This window comes from Heptranchias perlo, chromosome 5, assembly GCF_035084215.1.
Source record: "Heptranchias perlo isolate sHepPer1 chromosome 5, sHepPer1.hap1, whole genome shotgun sequence".
NCBI lineage: Eukaryota > Metazoa > Chordata > Chondrichthyes > Hexanchiformes > Hexanchidae > Heptranchias > Heptranchias perlo.
Window position 1 is genome coordinate 75,141,545 of NC_090329.1, and position 17,805 is coordinate 75,159,349.

General features: G+C 41.6%; 1 protein-coding gene across 1 annotated transcript in view; it reads left to right on the top strand.

Moving 5' to 3' along the window:
- The window catches only part of man1a1 (mannosidase, alpha, class 1A, member 1), a 427,764-nt gene that overhangs the window by 392,893 nt on the left and 17,066 nt on the right, over positions 1 to 17,805 (top strand). The window contains exons 8-10 of the mRNA XM_067984671.1: positions 7,824 to 7,939; positions 11,126 to 11,345; positions 17,528 to 17,700. Of these exons, the coding sequence (XP_067840772.1) occupies positions 7,824 to 7,939; positions 11,126 to 11,345; positions 17,528 to 17,700 (509 nt within the window). The remainder of the gene's footprint in view (positions 1 to 7,823; positions 7,940 to 11,125; positions 11,346 to 17,527; positions 17,701 to 17,805) is intronic.

Consider the following 17,805-nt stretch of genomic DNA (forward strand, 5'->3'; position numbering starts at 1 on the left):
AGCTTGGAATCTGAAGTTAAAAACAGAAATGCAGGAGATACACAATGGGAAAGTCAGCATCCGAAAGAGAGGAGTAAATGTTTTGCATAAGATCCTTTCTGAGAACTGGTATGGTTAAGAGTTTTTGGAGCCTTGGCATTTTATACCAAACTGAAGATATCAGTCATTCAAGGGAGGAGCTTGGGTAACAAAATATTCATTTAAAAATATTACCTAGCAACCTGTGGATGTGGTTATTTTGTTCATTGACCACATCATGGCCAATATGGAAAAAGTTTATCTCTGCTGTACTTACAGATTTATCTACATGTTTTCACATGCTGTTCTACTGACAGTTGAAGAGCAGAAGTGCTTTGGTACTTCTGTACAAAATAGTCATGATGTTAAGTCATGGGTGGGAATTATCTGCTTTACTTTGGTAAATGAACTTATATATGAATGGAGGAAGAATGTTAGATTACCTACCTTTTGTACAGTCTTCTTCAGCTTTGAATATACACAAAGCTTGTGTACTCTCCCCCTTTCTCTCTTTCGCTTTCTCTCTTCCCCCCCCCCCCCCCCCGACCTGGAAGTTCCAGTTTACTTTTCTTGTCTTATTATGTCAACTCAGTCCAGCTGATGTTTTTTTCCCTTCAAAAGAACTGAAGAGTCTTACCAGGATGAGTTTTTGCATACTGTGGGAGTTGTGGGTGTGGTGAGGAGAAGACCATGTACTTACATGGCTTCTGTGTAGTACCAGACTTTTAAACGGTGTCTCGATGTTTTTTCTGCGGTTTGGATGAAGGCCTTTGCGTTTGTATTTTGAGGTAGAACGGCATTCGAGAAAGAGAACCACTGTACGAAAGGTAGATAATCTAACCTGGGAGTATTTCTTACATAGTTCTAAACTTTCTATTAACCAATTATTGATGTATTTCCACAACTTGGTGGTTAGATTGTTTCTGGGTGAGCAGAAGACGGTGAGTGGAGAGTTTTTCCAGTTTAGTACACTGCACCGAGTTCAAAAAATAATTGGTTGATTAACAGTTTTGCAGAATTTTTCCATTTTGTAATCCTGTCCTAGTAAAATCTTCTGGTTTTTTTTTCTCCTTTGGTGGCAATGACACGGGCCTTGGAAAACTAGTTATAAATTAATTGCAGAATGACTTTCAGCAATATTCAGACACTCTACCATGAAAAACGTTCTGTAACTAGAAGAGCACTCTGTTGATATAAGGTCAACATTCTCTCTCCTACTAAGTCAAAAATAGTCAATCTCTCCTGCTGTGTTGATACAGGTTATCCTTCCTTTGTGTTCCTTCCTTTGCTGAAGGCTTATGCCAGAGTGCAGCTGGATAGGCATTGAAATTCCTCCAGCACCACTTCAAAGCGACCTTCCCCCCCACCAACCCCTCACCAATTTTGTCCCCTTCCCTCTTGAAGATGTTGGTTTCTTGCCATGGGTAGTGTTCCATAGAAGCTGGCCGCCCTCAGCTATCATGCCCATTATTCATGTGCGAGGCATGATGGTGAGTGCTTACAGCAGATTTGACTGCAAGATGTATCACCTTAGAGCCTGATCCTTTCATCCACAGCCATGCATTTCTAGCAGGATAGTGATCAGGAGCAAAAAAACCCAGGGGCACCGAGACTGATTGTAGTGCCTATACAGTCATCCCAGCTGAGACCAGCAATCTCGGCACAGATCATGGATAGAACCAAAGCCTCCCTGGTCTGTGTGGTCTGAAACTGGATGGTGTTGGGTTGAATTCTAAAGACAAACTGGGTCCTATTTACATCATAGGACGCTGATTTGCATATTAAAATAATCCTGGGAAAATCACTGGGCAGGAAGTCATACCCCACTGTTTTTCGGATGCCACCAGCCTGTTTCCATCCAGTAGGCGGCCTGAAGATCTCCTCGTAAGTGTCAGTGACCATTTGACCATGCAGGAAACTGCACCTGAGCATGATCTTGTTCTTAGCTGACATTCACACATGAACTTTTCACTAGACTCACATGATAGCCACCAGGAGTGGAATATCCATCTGATTGCCTCCTCCCCACTCTGAGGGCCCTAAGGATATTGGGTAACCCAGTAGAAACAAGACTTCGAATCTCGGACCTTCCTGCTGCATATGGCTTGGTACCACATTGTGTAGTATGTTTACCACCTGAGCCCGTTAGGGAAGTTCTCTTCCTTCTTTGCTCCATCACCCCCCGCCATATTTTATTGAGCAGAGATATAAAATGTTACTTAAGATTGGGGCACACAATCAGTCTCAAAGGAATACTTTTCCTCTATACAGCAAACTAATTACAGTATTATGATTCAATTTCTTTATTTGCTCTATTGTGACTATATTTTCTGATGATTTTGTAGTCACACTTGTAAACAACATAATGTGCTCTGGTTGGTACCATCTGCACAACAACTGCTATTGGCCAAAAAAGAGTGGAACCATCACCATGAACCAGACATTATATTAGAAAGACATTACATTTATGTAGCACCATATCACATTCTTGGGACGTCTCAGAGCGCTTCACAACAAATTAATTACTTTTGGAGTGCAGTCACTGTTATGTTTGCCGGACCTCAAGGCAGCCAATTGCGCACAGCAGAGTCCCATAAACAGCGACTGAGATGAATGAGCAGCTATCCTGTGTTTTTGTTTTGGTAGTGTTGAATGAGAGGGAATATTGGTCAGCATACCATGAGAACTCCCTATTCTTCGACTAGTGCCGTGGGATATTTTGTGTACATCTGATATTAGCATCTCATCCAAAAGATTGCACTTCCAACAATATGGGAAAAAGTACTAGATACACTGGAATGATCACATAAAGAATAATGATACTCAGGAGTTATTAACAGACAATGATCTCATCAAGAGGTTCAACTAATAGTCATAAATCACTGTTGGTCCTGAGATTATCTAAACCCATCAATTGTATAACTAAATGTCTGTTATTTCACTTACAGTTTTACTCCACATTTTCTACTTTGACTTTTACTGTCTCTGAATTTTGGAAGGACTCTCAGTTAAACTGCTTGTATCTATATATCACTGTTTTCATAACATGAATGTTGAGTAAAAAATTGCTTTGAAAACCTGCCTTTTCTTTAGGTATTGCAAAACGAAATGTCAGTATTGAATTTGGCATATCTGTCATTTCTACCCTGTTTTGAGATTGAATAAAATTTAAAATCAATAAAATGATTCCGCTCTAGTGATTGGAGTGCAATAATGGAAGCAGGTGTCTATTCCTTATCTGGAAGCCTCCACCATGCCCAGCGCTCATCTAGTATAACCATAGTCTTTTTTTGTATCTCCCTTCAATTTTTGTACCTGTCCCAATGGCCTGTCATTTTGCTGCTCTGTCCGTTACTGTCTATGTGCTTTTTGTACTTGTTTGCTCTCCCTGCTGCAGTGACCTTGCAACCTTCTCCACTATCTAACCAATGGGAGGAGGAGAAGGTCATTGTACTAGAAAATAAAAATATTATTAACAGGGGGGAAAAGCAGACCAAGGCAGAAATCACTTTCCTAGCCTGTTTTTTTTTGTAAATACAAAAAAAGTAAGTAAACATGGAATTTGAATGGAAATGGAAATAGAGAAAGTTACATAGAATTTTACAGCACTGAAACAAGCCATTCAATCTAACAGGTCTATGCCGGTGTTTATGCTCCACATGAGCCTCCTCCCACCTTACTTTATCTCACCCTATCAACATATCCTTCTGTTTCTTTCTCCCTCATGTGTTTATCTAGCTTCCCCTTAAATGTATCTATACTAATCGCATCATATGCTCTATGTATATTTATAACCCTTAGTTTTGGACTCCCCCACAAGTGGAAACATCTTCTCTGTCTTTTAGCTGGAAAGAAAAGTCAAAAGGAAAATTGGGATGAAAAGAAAAGTGTGTTAGTAAAACCATGAAACCTAAAAACTAGATGAGTCAAAGAAAATTAACATTTCTAGATGCATTTACACTACAACCATATGGTTTATGCCAAGCACTTTTGCTTCAATTTGATGCTAAAGTTTTGGAATGTAAATCCAGAGCCCGACCTGACTGAGGCAAAGTGAAATGAGACTCCACAATGAGTGGTGCTCACCTACTGGGCCTAGACTGCTTCGTAGGTCATAGCTACAGGAAAAATTTCTTCACACCGTACTGTGAAGCTCTAGAATTCACCTCCAGGGTTAATGGTTGAGGCCAAAACTAAGTCAACATTCAAGATTAGATTAGATGGGTGGATAAAGGAAAAAAGGAGTTGGAGATATGGAAACACGGTAGGTAAACGTGATTAGAACTATTTGCTTGCGTGGAAGGTAAACGCCAACACTGTCTAGTTGGGCCGAATGGCCTGTTTCTGTGTTCTAACTTTTATGTATTTCTATGTATTGGTCCAGCTGTGAACTGGTAAAACTCCACTGGCTTAGGGATATGAATTTAATGAGCAGCCCTGGGATTTGAATCAAGCTTTCTCACCTGCCGACCTTGGATTGGGACTTGCGGATTGTTCTAGTTGTGCCAGTTTTGGTGATGTGAAGAGTATCTGTGTTCAGACAGCACTGTTCTTTATGCTTTGTCCAAGCACATTTAGTTTTCTACATTGCTTAGAACTTCTATCTTTTAAGTGCTATCCGCTGTTGTCAGGTTGCAACATGTACATGTTTCAGAACGTCTTGAACTTTCATGTTACCTGAGATGTAATTACATGGGGAGGGAACTGATTAGTATTGCAGGGCATTCTCGCTGTGTTATCACTAAATATCATAACCACTTAAAGTTTCCAACAATATTTCACCCATGAATTTCATACCTGTAAATTAGTATGTTTATTGAATGGATTTATTCCCCTTCCCCCAACCCTACAAACAGAATTAATCTTGACTGCTTTGGAAGCCTTAGCCTCGCAAAATCAACAGTATGCATTTGAAATTGTTTCTTCCTGGAATTTTATCCCTCATTGTTGAAGAACTCTATAATTTAGTAAAGTATTGTTGGCACATTGCCAATTTTTGTGTGGATTCATTTAACCTGACTAATCTGACAGTAGAATGACAGTGAACTGCAGCAGAAATGTGCCTGTAGAATTTTGCCTGCTGTAATAATGCATATAATAACACAGGATATTATTGATGAGTGTCTCTGAAGATAAATGTGCAGTTACTTGTTTCAATTGCAAATGTCAAAGGTTTCCATGGTAATATGTTCTTGGAAACCTAAAGATCCGGCTTTCTTTATGCCTTCATTTGCTAAAGTATGTTTTTTTAGAATGTATGTCTCAAGGTTGCCACCTACATTTGGTAGCTGGTAACAGAGTAACTTAAATTCCTCTTCCAATGACCTTGTAATTGCCTCAGGCTTTTTTAACCTTTATTTGTAATTTAGTTGATGATCTTCCCCTTCCACACTGTACACCTTATCTTTGAGGAAAGGTTAAAGTCGTATTCTCACACCTCCACCAAACTGCTGCATAGCTGGCTGTAGGGAGTACATTAAAGTGACCCAGAAAGATTACCTCTTCAATTTTCCTTCTGTCCTTGTGGGGAAGTGCCTAGCACAGGAAAGTGCTGTTGTCCTCTTTCTATCAAGTTTTGTTGTCATAGTGATCCAAATTTTATTTGTTAAATCTGTGTATCGACAGACTTAAGAAAACAGTGGCAATATTTGAAGTGATGGTGTTTATCTCACACCCGTCGGCTATGAAGGAATTTTCAGTTCTCAGTTGGCTGCTGGTGGAAAGGTCTGGGGGGAGAAAATGGATTGTCCCTTTTTGATCTTTCAGCCTACTGGCCAAACCGAGAAGCACCATTGATATCCGAGGAAGGCGTCCATTCCTACTTGTTCCTTCTCTTTGCTTAGTGGTGAAGATGAAAGGCTAAAACCAAGAGCTAAGTGCATAATGCATCTGTCATGATGTAAATGAAGTTTGCACATAATGGTTCATTACTGCAAGTTGTGCTTTTGTTCCATATTTTCCATTATGATAATTAAAGTGCACTATAATTAGGAATGATTGCTACCAATAATGGAGTGCTACCTTTAGTAGCATTGCTTCTCTTCTCAATCTTTAAGACATTGCTTTTGTATGTTGAGCATTTGTGTGGTTTGCAATATTTCTGATCTAAATGCAAGAATCTACTGGTGTAGTTGTTGCATTCCCTTTAGAATTAAATTGAAGAAAAGCAATACATTTTTGGAACTGAAATTCTGTTTACTTTAAACTCTACTTTGGACTACTTCTTGAGTACAATGATCCAAAATGGCATATCACTAACAATTAAGGCCATGCTGTCTGTACTGGTAAGGTAAATAGATTATTATTTTTGGAAACATTCAATTCTTTAGATTGATGAAATGAGTATAATACAATTCTATTCCAAAATATTTATACAGAACTGCAAGAATTGCCAGGTATAATTAATTTCCAAGGATCTGCATGCTGAAGCCAAATAAGTAGACACTGAAATCGAAAAGAAAAAGCATATAACCAGTTGATCTACAAAGAGGTAGAATAGTAGTGTTGTCGATGCAGTATATAGATTATTATCTTTAGAGATGCTTTTATTTTATAGGTCTACAGAGATGTGGTATAGTGCCCATTGATTATCTAAGATTGCATTGTTTGAAACATTTTCAGCTGCATGTTGATGTGAAAGTGGCTGCATAACTCTGGGTTAAAGTTAAGCTTGGGCTTGATGCTGTCTGGAGTGCAGTGTGAATCACTTTTATATTTAAAAAAAAAGTGATTAAACAGTCCATTGAGTCTCTAGGTTACTTTCCAAACTTACTGCAGAGTTTTTTTAAATATTTTGCAGAAGCAGACCCGACTGCCTGTGCTCTGAAACATTAAACATTAACCGCGCCCACACGCTGCACAGACCTCTCTCCTGGCGGGCAAAGTGTGATTTGAAGCCTACATATACCTCTAATGTTTACCAGCTGCATTTCTCACTCTGCATAACCATAGCCTTCAGCTACAAAATGCACATAGTGTTTTTACAAAATGTATAGACAGTAACATTGTAAAAAAAAAGTGCAACTGTTCTGTCATTGATTGCATAATTTGTTTGAGGAAAGCTATGTTTTGAAAACAAAAACTTCTATGAAATATATAAACATCCTTATTAATTATCTAAATTCGACCTCTGATTCATATGCGCTTGGATTCTGCTTAACCTTTTCAATAGATCTTTATGTTTTTACTTACTATCTGCTATCCATTGGATATTAAAAGTTGTCATGCAACGATTTTCTTAAATACTAGTATTGGCAGCTTTCGTTGTCTAATAGGTAACAAAATACATTAGTGAGATGACTGCATCTGTTGCTATTGCTCACTGTCCTGAAAACTGGTTCCAGCTGTGGTAAGAGAGTAACATGTAGCTTCAATTGCATTGTGAGTGCCAATTTTAAAATGGTGGATTAGCAAAAGAAAAGGAGCAGTTTTTTTTTTAAAAGATTTCTTTTTTTTGTCATGGTATTAAACACATTGATAGTCATATCTTTAATAATATTGACAGATTAGCTTCTTTAAGCCTAACCAAATAGTGTCCTTAAGTGTCAAGCAAAAATGGGTTTTATTGTTTTGTTGGAATAGTTAACTAAATATTATACAATCCTGCTTTGTGGGGAAAAAAAACAAAACGTTTCTGATGTATACTGGTATTTATGTCACATTTTCTGGCATAGGCCATAGCATTAGTTAATATATGAACTGTCAGTAATGTGTTGTATGCGCGTGAATGATTTTATAGCCACATTGTATGCTTCATGTTGAGAATATCTGCTGGAACTTGCTGGTTTATGTACCTGTTCTTTCAGATCACGTATCTGTTGGAGGGCTTGGAGACAGCTTTTATGAATATTTGCTCAAGGCATGGTTGATGTCAGACAAGACTGATGAAGAAGCCCAGAAAATGTATTATGATGCAGTTCAGGTAAACAGGGCATTTTAATCTTCTCTGTAGACTCTTGGTAATACAAGTGCACGTATGGTTTCATAAAACATAGTGATGCTGAAAATGTAAACCATTTAGTGCTTATATTTGACTAGTTATAAATTACAAATTAATTAGATAATGGTTTTGTAAGTTTGATAAATATTTACGTTGAAATGCTGTTTACAAAATACTTGCGTATATATTTTCTTTACCTGCTTGTTACAGAATGATACAGCAATCAATCTCAATATAGGAATTTGTCTCACACATCAAAGAACATGGTGCAGAACACTCTAACATAACAAAAGACGATGTCACTTTAATAAAATAAAAAGTTTGCCATGTAATAAATAGAATGAATAATGGAATTGAGTTAATCAAACAGTGGAGGCTTTATGCATTATAAATTATGTTAAATTGCTAATTTTAATTTACTGTGTTATCTGTACTTATTGCTAAGAATTTTTTATAATGCACAAAAATTATCAAATGAAATCTTGTCTTACTACATTTTGCAACGAATGGTTTTAATCTTCTCACTAATGAATTAAGACTAATGTGATTTGATCAAGATTTAAATCTCTCTCCAGGTTTCTGGGATGAACAAGTTTACAAATATTTCTATTCCCAATCATTCCAACTGATCTGGTTCCGAGGATACTACATGGATCCCAGTGTGACAACCACAGCCAAACAAACAGAGCCACTGCATAATATTTTGCTGAAATGTGGTGTCACAGTAGGACCTGTGTGATTGTCACTTTGCGTCTCTGCCAAAGTTCCATATAATTCCATATAACCCCCAAAAACGGGTGGATTGGGGGCAGGTGGGCAGTAAAAATAGTTGGTTTTTGGAGCGGGGCCGCATCCTGGCTACAATGCTCCCACTTCCGAGTTTAACCAAGGCACGTTTGGTTGCACTCTCGTGCAACAGAAACCCGAAGTCCAGTCGGAATTAAAGCCGACAGGCCAATGTTTAAAGGGGCAATGTACCTCATTGTAATTGTTGAGGCACTTAATTTTTTTTGTGTATCAGAAATCTCAAATGAATTTAACTTGTTCGGTTTTCCCATTGCTTCTGATTCACGTCAGGTGAAAGCAGGCGAGAAGGGCTGAATTCATGAGGTGAGTGCCTTTATCGCACTGCTTGTGGGCCCGGAGGAGCAGGAGTGCTTCACCCAGGCCCAACAAGCTCACCTGGCGTGATCGGACCACTGCAATGGGCCGACCCTGCAATCTTCTCCAAGGCCAAGGCCACGACCTCTCCCTCTCTCCCGTCTCTCCAATTTGCGGCTCCTGTCCCTCCTGAAAGGCAGCCAGCCTGTCAATCTAGATGCCTGGCACGTGGGAAATCCAGAAGCTTAAATATTTACCTTCAATTGAGTTGTGATCGCAGAATGCGATGCGCTCACTTGACTTCTGGGTTCCCGGCTCTGAGCTAAAGTCATGCCGCAGGTCTCTCGCTGTGGAGCAGAGTGGTGCAAGACTGCACTATAGGAGCTCTCTCGCACCACTCTGGTTTGAAACTACATGGAGTATTATTCCGGTGAGTGTCAAAGTGTTAAAAGATGACCCGGGACCTTCTAGGCATTTTATAAAATCAAGCCAAGCTTTTGTAATGTTTTGTGAGTGTGGATGCTTCTGCACATACTCAAAACATTTAAAGTTTACCCTCCAAGTTTACCATTCATATGCAGAGCTCTCCCTTGGCCATGAGAGTTTGATTCAGAGCCAGGCAATTTAAACAAGTGCCATCTGGCTGGAACCAATTTTGCAGCTACCACTCGCCAATCAGTAGCTGCAATATAAATGTACCCTTACTGTTTTCTAGAATTAAGAAACATTTTTTTCAGTGAAATAATGAATTAAAATTAAGTAACCACAATTACTTACACTAGTAGTTGATACACATGTTGTAGGCTATAGATGAAAAATGAATTATATCCAAGGTTCCTGATCCCAAGTACAGTGTTTGCCCACTAGATGATCTTTCTATTTTACAATATAATCGCTCGTATTCTAAAGTCAATGTTCCCAGCAATGCATTTGTTCCTGTTTTAAAATTGGAAAGTACTGTGTCCAGTTGTATTAAGAAGTTATATCTTTAAGCTGTCAAGCGTGGCTCAGTTGATAGCACTCTCATCTCTGAGTCAGAAGGTCATGGGTTTAAGCCCCACACCAAAGATTTGAGCACACAATCTAGGCTGACACTTCAGTGCAGTACTGAGAGAGTGCTGCACTGTCGGATGAGACATTAAACTGAAGCCCCATCTGCCCCCTCAGGTGGACGTAAAAAATCCCATGGCACTATTTTGAAGAAGTGCAGGGGAGTTTTCCTGGCCAATATTTATCCCTCAACCAACATCACAAACAGATTATCTGGTCATTTATCTCATTGCTGTTTGTGGGACCTTGCTGTGCGTTTCCCTACATTACAACAGTAACTACACTTCAAAAGTATCTCATTGGCTGAAAAGTGGTTTGGGATGTTCTGAGGATGTGTGAAGTGCTATATAAATGCAAATTATTTGTTAAAACAAAATTGAAGCTCATTCCATCAGAGGCGTACAGCAATTGTGTTAATTAATTCAGCCATTCAGGTAAATTTGTAACATTCCCAATTTATTAGCGAGTTTGAATGTAGCGGCTGGAAGGGATTTTTATTGTTTTTAATGTTTTTCATAATGCAGATGTTTAGGCTTATTAGAGTGTTTGAATTCTGTAAAAATATTTTTTTATTGAATTTGAATGTTGAAGTGTTGACAGCAACAGTGTAATAGACGGTTGAAACTAGCCCTATGACAAAAGTGATGGTGCAATAGTGTCAAACTGCCCTGGAAACCACACTTGAAATAAAGGGTGTTGGTGAATGATTCGTACCCGAATCCAACTCCTGTTTAGAGTGTTTTGTTGGATAATTTTGGAGGAGCATTAACTGTTTGTGTTTGGTGATCTCAGCATCACAGTAGCTCGCAGCAATGGGTGGTTCATTATGGGAGCAAAATGAACAGTAAATCAAATTGGCCAAAATAGGAATCTGATAAAACTGTCAATAGCAGTAAATCCTACAGTAAAGAACCATGCCAATACTAGAAGTTTGCTTATGACCATATTGGATGTTTATATTGCAGCACAATATTAGACCTAGAAAACATTTTAAGCAACATTTCATTATTCACTTAGGCATTTGAGACCCATTTGATTAGAAAATCCAATGGAGGCCTTAAATACATTGCTGAATGGAAAGGTGGATTACTTGAGCACAAGATGGGACACCTGACTTGTTTTGCTGGAGGAATGTTCGCACTAGGGGCAGATGGTGCACCTGAAGAAAGAAGCGGTCATCACATGGAACTGGCTGCTGAGATTGCACGTACTTGCCATGAGTCATATGACCGTACAGGTAAGGCTCATCTGTTAATGTCAGTTGATAGAATCATAGAAAGGTTACAGCATGGAAGGAGGCCATTCGGCCCATCGAGTCCGTGCCGGCTCTATGCAAGAGCAATCCAGCCAGTCCCATTGCCCCGCCCTGTCCCCGTAGCACAGCAAATTTTTTACTTTCAAGTACTTATCTAGTTCCCTTTTGAAGGTCATGATTGAATCTTCCACCACCACCCCTTCGGGCAGTGCATTCCAGATCCTGACTACTCGCTGTGTTTTTAAAAAAAAGATTTTCCTCATGTGACCTTTGGTTCTTTTGCCAATCTCCTTAAATCTACTTCCTCTGGTTCTTGACTCTTCCGCCAATGGGAACAGTTTCTCTGTATCTACTCTGTCTGGACCCTTCATGATTTTGAATACTTCTATCAAATCTCCTCTCAACCTTCTCTGTTCCAAGATGAACAACCCCAGCTTCTCCAGTCTATCCACGTAACTAAAGTCCCTCATCCCTGGAATCATTCTAGTAAATCTCTTCTGCACGCTCTCTAAGGCTTTCACATCTTTCCTAAAGTGCGGTGCCCAGAACTGGACACAATACTCCAGTTGTGGCCGAACCAGTATTTTATAAAGATTCATCATGACTTCCATACTTGTGTACTCTATGCCTCTGTTTATAAAGCCCAGGATCCCATATGCTTTTTTAACCGCTTTCTCAACCTGCCCTGCCACCTTCAACGATTTGTGCACATATATCCCCAGATCTCTCTGTTCCTGTACCCCTTTTAGCGCTGTGCCCTCTAGTTTATTTTACCTGTCCTCGTTCTTCCTACCGAAATGTATCACTTTGCATTTTTCTGCGTTAAATTTCATCTGCTACGTGTCCGCCTATGCCACCAGCCTGTCTATATCCTCTTGAATTCTATCACTGTCCTTCTCACTGTTCACTACCCTACCAAGTTTTGTGTCATCTGCAAATTTTGAAATTATGCCCTGTACACCCAAGTCCAAGTCATTAACAGATATCAAGAAAAGCAGTGGTTCCAGCACTGATCCCTGGGGAACACCACTGTACACCTCCCTGCAGTCCGAAAAACAACCGTTCACCACTACTCTCTGTTTCCTGTCACTTAGCCAATTCTGTATCCATGTTGCTACTGCCCCCTTTATTCCATCGGACTCAACCTTGATGATAAGCCGACCGTGCGGCACTTTATCAAACACCTTTTGAAAGTCCATATACACCACATCAACTGCATTGCCCTCATCTACCCTCTCTGTTACCTCATCAAAAAACTCTATCAGGTTAGTTAAACACAATTTGCCTTTAACAAATCCGTGCTGGCTTTCCCTAATCAATCTACACTCATCCAAGTGACTGTTAATTCTGCCCCAGATTATCGTTTCTAAAAGTTTCCCCACCACCGAGGTTAAACTGACTGGCCTATAGTTGCTGGGTTTATCCTTGCATCCTTTTTTGAACAAGGGTGTAACATTTGCAATTGTCTAGTCCTCTGACACCACCCCCGTATCTACGGACGTTTGGAAGATTATGGCCAGTACCTCCACCCTTACTTTCCTCAGCAACCTAAGATGCATCCCATCCAGACCAGGTGACTTATCTACATTAAGTACAGCTAGCCTTTCAAGTACCTCTTCTTTATCAATCTTTAGCCCATCCAATATCTCAACTATATCTTCCTTTACTGAGACTCTGGCAGCATCATCCTCCTTGGAAGACAGATGCAAAGTACTCATTTAGTACCACAGCCATCCCCTTTGCCTCATGAGTAGATCTGCTTTATGGTCCCTAATCGGCCCCACCCCTCCCCTTACTACCGTTTACTGTTTACATGCCTGTAGAAGACTTTTGGATTCCCTTTTATGTTGGCCGCCAGTCTATTCTCATACTCTCTCTTTGCTCCTCTTATTTCCTTTTTCACTTCCTCTCTGAACTTTCTACATTTTGCCTGGTTCTCACTTGTGTTATCAACCTGACATCTGTCATACGCCCCTTTTTTTCCGTTTCATCTTACCTTTTGTCATCCAGGAAGCTCTGGCTTTAGTTGCCCTACCTTTCTGCCTCGTGGGAATGTGCCTAGACTGTACCCAAACCATCTCGTTAAAGGCTACCCACTGTTCAATTACAGTTTGCCTGCCAATCTCTGATTCCAATTTACCCGGGCCAAATCTGTTCTCATCCCATTGAAATTGCCTCTCCTCCAATTGAGTATTTTTCCTTTAGAGTGGTCCGTATCCTTTTCCATAGCTATTCTAAATCTTATGATACAATGATTGCTGCTCTCTCAATGCTCTCCCACTGACACTTGCTCCACTTGGCCCACCTCATTCCTTAGAACCAAGTCCAGCGATGCCTTCTTGTTGGGCCGGAAACATACCGGTTAAGAAAGTTATCCTGAACGTTTTTCAAAAATTCCTCTCCCTCTTTGCCCTTTATTATTAATGTTATCCCAGTCTATATTAGGATAGTTGAAGTCCCCAGTTATCGCTACTCTATAGCTTTTGCACCTCATTCTAATTTCCCTGCAAATTTCCTCCTCTATATCCTTCCCTCTAGTTGGTGGACTATAGAATGCACCCAGTAGTGTAATGGCACCTCTTTTATTTCTTAACTCTAACCAAATAGATTCTGTCCTCGAGTCCTCCAGGACATCCTCTCTCTCCAGTACTACAATATTCTCCTTAATCAATACTGCCACCCCCCACCTATCTTTTCTGAACACATTGGGGTCGATTTTAGCACCCGTGATCGGGTGCGTTCGTGGCGGGGGGGGCTCCGAAAATTGGGGATTCCCGGGGCGGGTCGCTCCAACCCGCCCACTTCCGGGTTTCCCACTGACGCGCTGACATGCACGCACAGCCCCCGCATGTGGGACTCCCGCAGGCAATTAAAGCCGGCGGGGTGCCACTTAAGCTATTTATTTAGGTATTTCAGGTCGTTTACAGACCTGATTAAGGAGATATTTCAGGAGGGTTGGGATTTTACAAACAACTGGGACTGTTTCCCGTACTGGGGGAAACACTCCCAGTTCAAATGGACGTGTTGCAGCCATCAGTCTGTGGCAGCTGCAAAGGTCCATTTGACAGGTCGGGGTGGGGGGGGGGGGGGGGAGACCCTCACTCGTTGCAGGAGGCCGCTCTGTCACTTTGGACAAAGTTTGGCCTCCACCACTTACCCCGTTGTCCAGACACATGTACGTACCTTGCGGACCCCCTCAGATGTACATCTTCCGGATGGGGGCCGCCGTAGCTGCAGTCATGACCTCCTCGGAGGGCGAACAGCATCACCAGCCTCACCAGCCTCACCATCCACGCCGTCCACCTCTGACACGTGGAGCTCCACAACACCGTGCTGTGACACATCCACCTGCACCGCAGGAGGGAGGGCAACCGCAGAGAGAGATGCGTCACAGAAGGCACTACCCTCGCCACAGGGTTCACAGACCAAGGCTCAGCTTACTGAACCTCTCTGAGCAGCAGTGCACACGGAGGCTCAGAGTCACTCGACATGTAGTCGTGGACATCTGCGGCCTCCTTCATGCCGAGCTGCTCCCGGCTGGCCCGAGCACCATCTTCTTAATTGTCGCTGTCAACGTCACCACTGCCCTCAACAACTTCTCCTCCGCATCCTTCCAGGGTGCCACCGGGGACATCGCCGACATCTCTCAGTCGTCTGCACAAAAGAGCCCTGCAAATACACCTACACCCACTCTGCAGTGACACAATGGGTGGCATCAGTTGTGGGTCTTCATTGTGATCCTCAGGAAAGGGCATTATTGCATAAACTAGACAAGATTCGCAAAGACGTGGCAGTAGTGGTGCCAATATAATAAGTAATGTGGGTTGCTCAGAAATTAAATATAAGGAAAAACCATGACAAACCTTCAAACATCCTTGTCCATCCCCTGCATGCTCACGACACGTTTGCCTTACGCTGCCTACTGCACATATGTGATGCATGCTCTGTGGCTGCAGCACAGGTACTGGCAGGTTGAGTGAGGCTGACTGTGAAAGAGATGCATGAGAGGGTGAGTATGAGATAGAGCCATGAGATTGTATGAGGATTGGGTTGAGTGGTAGTGGCGGGATGAGTACTGGCGAGGTGAGTAAGTGCAGGTAAGATGAGGATGAGGTTTGAGTGGGTGCGAGGGGTGATGTGATAGAGTAGTGTTCGCAGTGCAGAAGGAGATGTGGGGTGGGGGCGGTGATGTGGCAGACGGAGTGTAGGGGAAATGAGTAAGTGTACTCACTTTGGCTGACCTTACGTCATTGCAGCGCCTCCTGCACTGTATGCAGGTGGGTGATATGTTGGTGGTACAGGTGACCTCCTCTGCCACCTCAAGCCAGGCCTTCTTGGTAGCAGAGGCAGGCCGCTTCCTCCCGCCTGCCGGGGGGAAGATCTCTGTCCTCCCCCTCCTTCTCACCCCATCCAATGATACCTGGAGTGAGGCATCATAAAACCTGGGAGCAGCCTTCCCCCTGGGCTGCTCAATGCTGTAATTTTTCCTATTTCTTGCAGCATCAGTCAGTGGAGGACTGCCCCTTTAAATAGAGCTCCTCCAGCTGACAGACCTTACTGCGCATGCGCAGTCCGCCCGCCGCGCAGCTCAGCAGCGGGGAACCCGGAACAACAGGTAAGTGGATCCAATCAGCCTGCGATTGCGCGCGGGGCAGACTGATTTCACCGGGCGTGTTACCCACGCGCCCAATCTACCCCCCCCCGCCGCCCTGGTAATATCGGGCCCATTGTGTCCTTGTATTGCTGGATGAAGTGAGTTTACTTTTTTCTCGACAATTTTCTCCCCTCCCCAAGATGTTGATTCTTTGCTGGGTATAGTTCCACTGGTGCGAGTTGTACGTTGGCAACTTCTCCTCCAAGTGTCCATTATTCGCACATGAACCTTTGTGGTGAACATCGGCAGCCAATTTAACCACAGGAAACATCACCGTTGCATCTGATCCTGCCGTTGCCTATCATGTACACAGGCGCACTTCCAGTAAGGGTCATTAAAATACATAAAAGAGAACATGCAAACATCCTGTCCGCCCAATCAGTTAGTGTTGTTGTATACCCTCCATAATAATGAGGAGCAGCTAGCCTGGCCACTTTTTCTCCTTCCAACACTGGGGCACTGAAGCCAGCAATAGAAAACTCATACGCCGTTTCATTCTTCTACTTGTAATATTTCTCAAATAACACTCTAGTCAGAAGTATGCTCTGGGAGATGGTTGCTACAACAGTGGGGCATAACAGTTTTTGCCCTCCTGCTGTGCTTTTGCTAAAGATAAAAACTACAGGTACATGGCAGGGTTAGAAAGTGTGCAGATCCAAGACTTAGATTCACAGATACCTGACATTAGGAGATAACTTTGGTTCTGGATTCATGGGAAGACTCCCTCTGGAAAATGCTATTGAAATAACATAAACAGTAAATTAATATCAAGGAAATTATATGGTTCAGTGAGCTTGCCTAGGTTAGTGGTGTAAATAAGAGGGTGGAACCCTTCTCCTTACACAATATGAAATACCATGAAACAATCCACTTTGTAGTTAAAGCTAATTACCATTAGTCATCGGATCTAATTGTACTACAGACGTCTTTGCTGTAATCTGAGTGATACATCATCATTACCTCTCCACCACCTCTGCCTACTCCTTCACTGCCTCTCTGTTGTCAGCCGCCTTGTCCAACATCCAGTCCTGGATGAACTGCAATTTCCTCCAGTTAAACATAAAAAGACCAAAGCCATCGTCTTTGGCACCCACCACAAACTCCTCCTATCCTATCGGCAATTTGAAAATTGCAGATGAAAATCAAGACCACAAAGAATTTCGAAACTTCAACTGATTATTGCAACACTCAGTTTTACTCCTCCCCGCCACCCCCACACCCCCATTTTCAACAAAATTTCAGTATTTAAAGATTTTAATGAAACCTTGTAATATAATAAACCTTTTTCTATTCACAGAAATTTGTGTTTTCTTATATTTATATTCAAGCTACTTTTAATGTGATTTCTGAATCAACCTTTTTGAGGGGACAATTTTTGAAAGTTGCTTGTTTCAAGTTTGCTAAATAAAAGTTTTGGAGCAAATTAATTGATGTGTGTTAACATCTCAGTAGAAATGTACATATTATCTGTTACATGGATATATTATGTATCCCTACACTTAATTTCTAGCCACAAAACTAGGTCCTGAGGCCTTCAGGTTTGATGGAGGTGTTGAAGCTATTGCAACAAGACAGAATGAGAAATACTATATTCTGCGTCCTGAAGTAATTGAGGCATACATGTACATGTGGAGGCTAACCCACGACCCCAAGTACAGGCAGTGGGGTTGGGAAGCTGTTCAGGTATGTGTGTTTCTCCCTACTTTAGTAGGATAGCATATATTTGGCAGTAATGTATCTTTTCTATTCATAAAAGTTGTATTTTCATGATTCTGAATACAGTAGTGG